The sequence below is a fragment of the Aplysia californica genome, unplaced genomic scaffold, assembly GCF_000002075.1.
Source record: "Aplysia californica isolate F4 #8 unplaced genomic scaffold, AplCal3.0 scaffold00892, whole genome shotgun sequence".
Taxonomy (NCBI): Eukaryota; Metazoa; Mollusca; class Gastropoda; order Aplysiida; family Aplysiidae; genus Aplysia; species Aplysia californica.
Window position 1 is genome coordinate 69814 of NW_004798162.1, and position 2574 is coordinate 72387.

General features: G+C 35.8%; 1 protein-coding gene across 1 annotated transcript in view; it reads left to right on the top strand.

Moving 5' to 3' along the window:
- Positions 1-2574, top strand: part of LOC101851989 (leishmanolysin-like peptidase 2) — a gene marked incomplete in the record, with an annotated part of 25677 nt that overhangs the window by 18880 nt on the left and 4223 nt on the right. The window contains 1 exon segment of the mRNA XM_005110454.3: positions 1675-1866. Within this exon segment, the coding sequence (XP_005110511.2) occupies positions 1675-1866 (192 nt within the window).

The window sequence follows — 2574 nt, forward strand, 5'->3', positions numbered from 1 at the left end:
GGGGGGGGGTTTATCTAGGAGTTTATGAAATGACTCTGATGATATGTTCTTTTGGATGAAACTTATGTGAATAACAGTCCAAAAACTCGACTGATATTTCATATTAATTTGTACTATGTCTAAGTCATTCAGACATAAAGTTTATTTTCTCATTCTGTAAGTGAAATATTTCTGAATAGATGGGAGGCTCACTGTCATTAATTGTGATTCATAAATTCAAGAACTAGATTCTAGTGTGGGCTAGAGCAAAAGATTTTGATCAGTATGTAGAGGGATGCAATGAAGTCCTCCATTACAAGATTCTCGTCAGATGTCTCTCTGCTGTTGTTGCAAGTTTATGAAATGGAAAAAGAACATATAAAAAGACAAATGTTGCTTTTTTTTTTTTTTACATGTCAGGAGAAATTTAGGTTGAAGTGACATGGTTATTGGTATTGAATGCCCTCATGAAATTAATCACAAGTCAGAAAAACATGACATAAGTTACAATAGTATACCATTGGAAGTACATGTGCTTTATGTTGCATAAATTTATGTTAAGGAAATGCACACCTTTGATAAGTTTGTTGCCTACTGCTAAGGCACTGATTTGAAGTGGGTTCTTTCGGATTTCGGATGGGATGTGTTTCTACTATTTCTATTCCATGTTACTACAGCTTTATTTTATTCCTGATGAAATGTCCTGTTATCGCACTGACTCTCCATAAACCACTATGATTTTTCAAACTAAACTGAACACAATTAATCGAAAACAAAAAACAATGGGTAACCAAAAAAGTACAAAATCTCCAATTTTTTTAAACTTCTGTTTGAGCAACCTCTAAATGGAAAACTCGGCTAAATGAAGAAAATCCAGCATTCCTGTAGATTTTGGTGTAAGTGAAGTCCACTGGTAGTCTTAAAGGTCCATGACCATGATGTTGAATACATTCAAATGAATTTCTAGATGCCATAGCTTTCTGAACTCCCCAAAGTGTTTACAGCGGGGTCTCATTTCTTTTTTTTCTTTTTTATTACAAAGCCATGAGCCACTCATAAGGCTCAGTCATGTTGTCCGATTCACTTTTATCTTTTTAATTTTTCCTGTCAAAAGCTTTTTTTCTTTACACTTACATTCTCTGAATAATAATAATGTAGGTCATTTCTATAGCGCCCACTCCCGTGTGAACACAGCTTTAGGCGCTTTACATAAATGCATGTATGAACAATATTCACTCTCGCGCACACACATGCACGCCAAACACTCGCACACACACACACACACACACACACACACACACACACATCTACTTGCTTATCACACGCGCACGCTTACACATCGTTACAAAGTGAGTACATACAAATACATAATAAATAATGTACACAATGCAATTCGCAGAATACATAAATGGGTACATAGTCATTTACATAACATTGTACTGAACATGAATCTACTGACATAAAAATGATGTCATAAAGACATTTTAGATTTCGAGTCAGATCTTGTATGTCTCAAGGGTTAGGGAAGAGAGTTCCAAACTGATGGAGCAAGGTGGGCAAATGATCTTTCAGCTAATTTTTTACCTCCTTTTCTAGGAGCTCTTAAAAGATACTGATCGCCTGATCTTAGTGATCTAGATGGAACATAAATCTGGATGAGATCACTGAGATCTGAATAATCGTCTCATACCACAGGACAAAAAGAGGGGACCAAATTAGTAACAGTATTTCTGGCCATCCGCCTGCCCTCGGTCAACTCGTCTTTCATCTCGGACCTGGTCCAGTTCCTGTCAGAGTCACAAGGACTGTGGCGACTCAAGGAGTGGGCGGAGCACAAGGTCAAGGATCAGCAGGAGAGCTTTCTCTGTGCTAACTTTACAGCTGCAGGTGGGGAAATTTGTCATTGAAATGCTATTCTATGTTGTTATGTTCTAACCACATAAATTATGCACACTTGCCAACTGTCCCAAATGTTCTGGGGCTGCTCCAGATTGAGCAATCCAGAATTTGAGAGTCTTATCACATGTACCATGCCAAAACCAGTCCCACTCATTATTCTTAGTTTCTGATGCTTTTATCTGTCTCTTTGTTTAAATCTGTATTTTGTATATCTGCTTATGTTGTATGTTTATCCAATCTTGTACTCTGTTTGACTTTTGCTAGATAAATTAATTAAACTTATAGAAAAAAAAGACCAAAAAGACCCAAACAAATTAATGTATTTGTATCCACCTGTATATACGTATGCACATTTTTTAAAAATGTGTGGTTGATTTTAAGTAAGTTTTTTTTTAATAATTCAAAGTGGTATTCCATGTTCATTTCTGCAGAGTTTGTTTGTTGGTGCTCTGGTATTGTTTGCTCCATCTTTCTTCCGACATTTACCATCCTTTAATTTAAATCTCTCTTCCTTCTCTTTGTATATTAATCGCTAGTAACAATTCTAATTCGGCACTTGTATAACTTGTGTTGCAACAGCGCTTCTGGGATTTATTTCTCTATCGTTCGCTTTTAAAAAAAATGTTTTGTGAAGTTTATTCTCTTTTCTTCGGACTTAAAGTTCAATAAAAATACATTCAAATTGGCATAGATAAA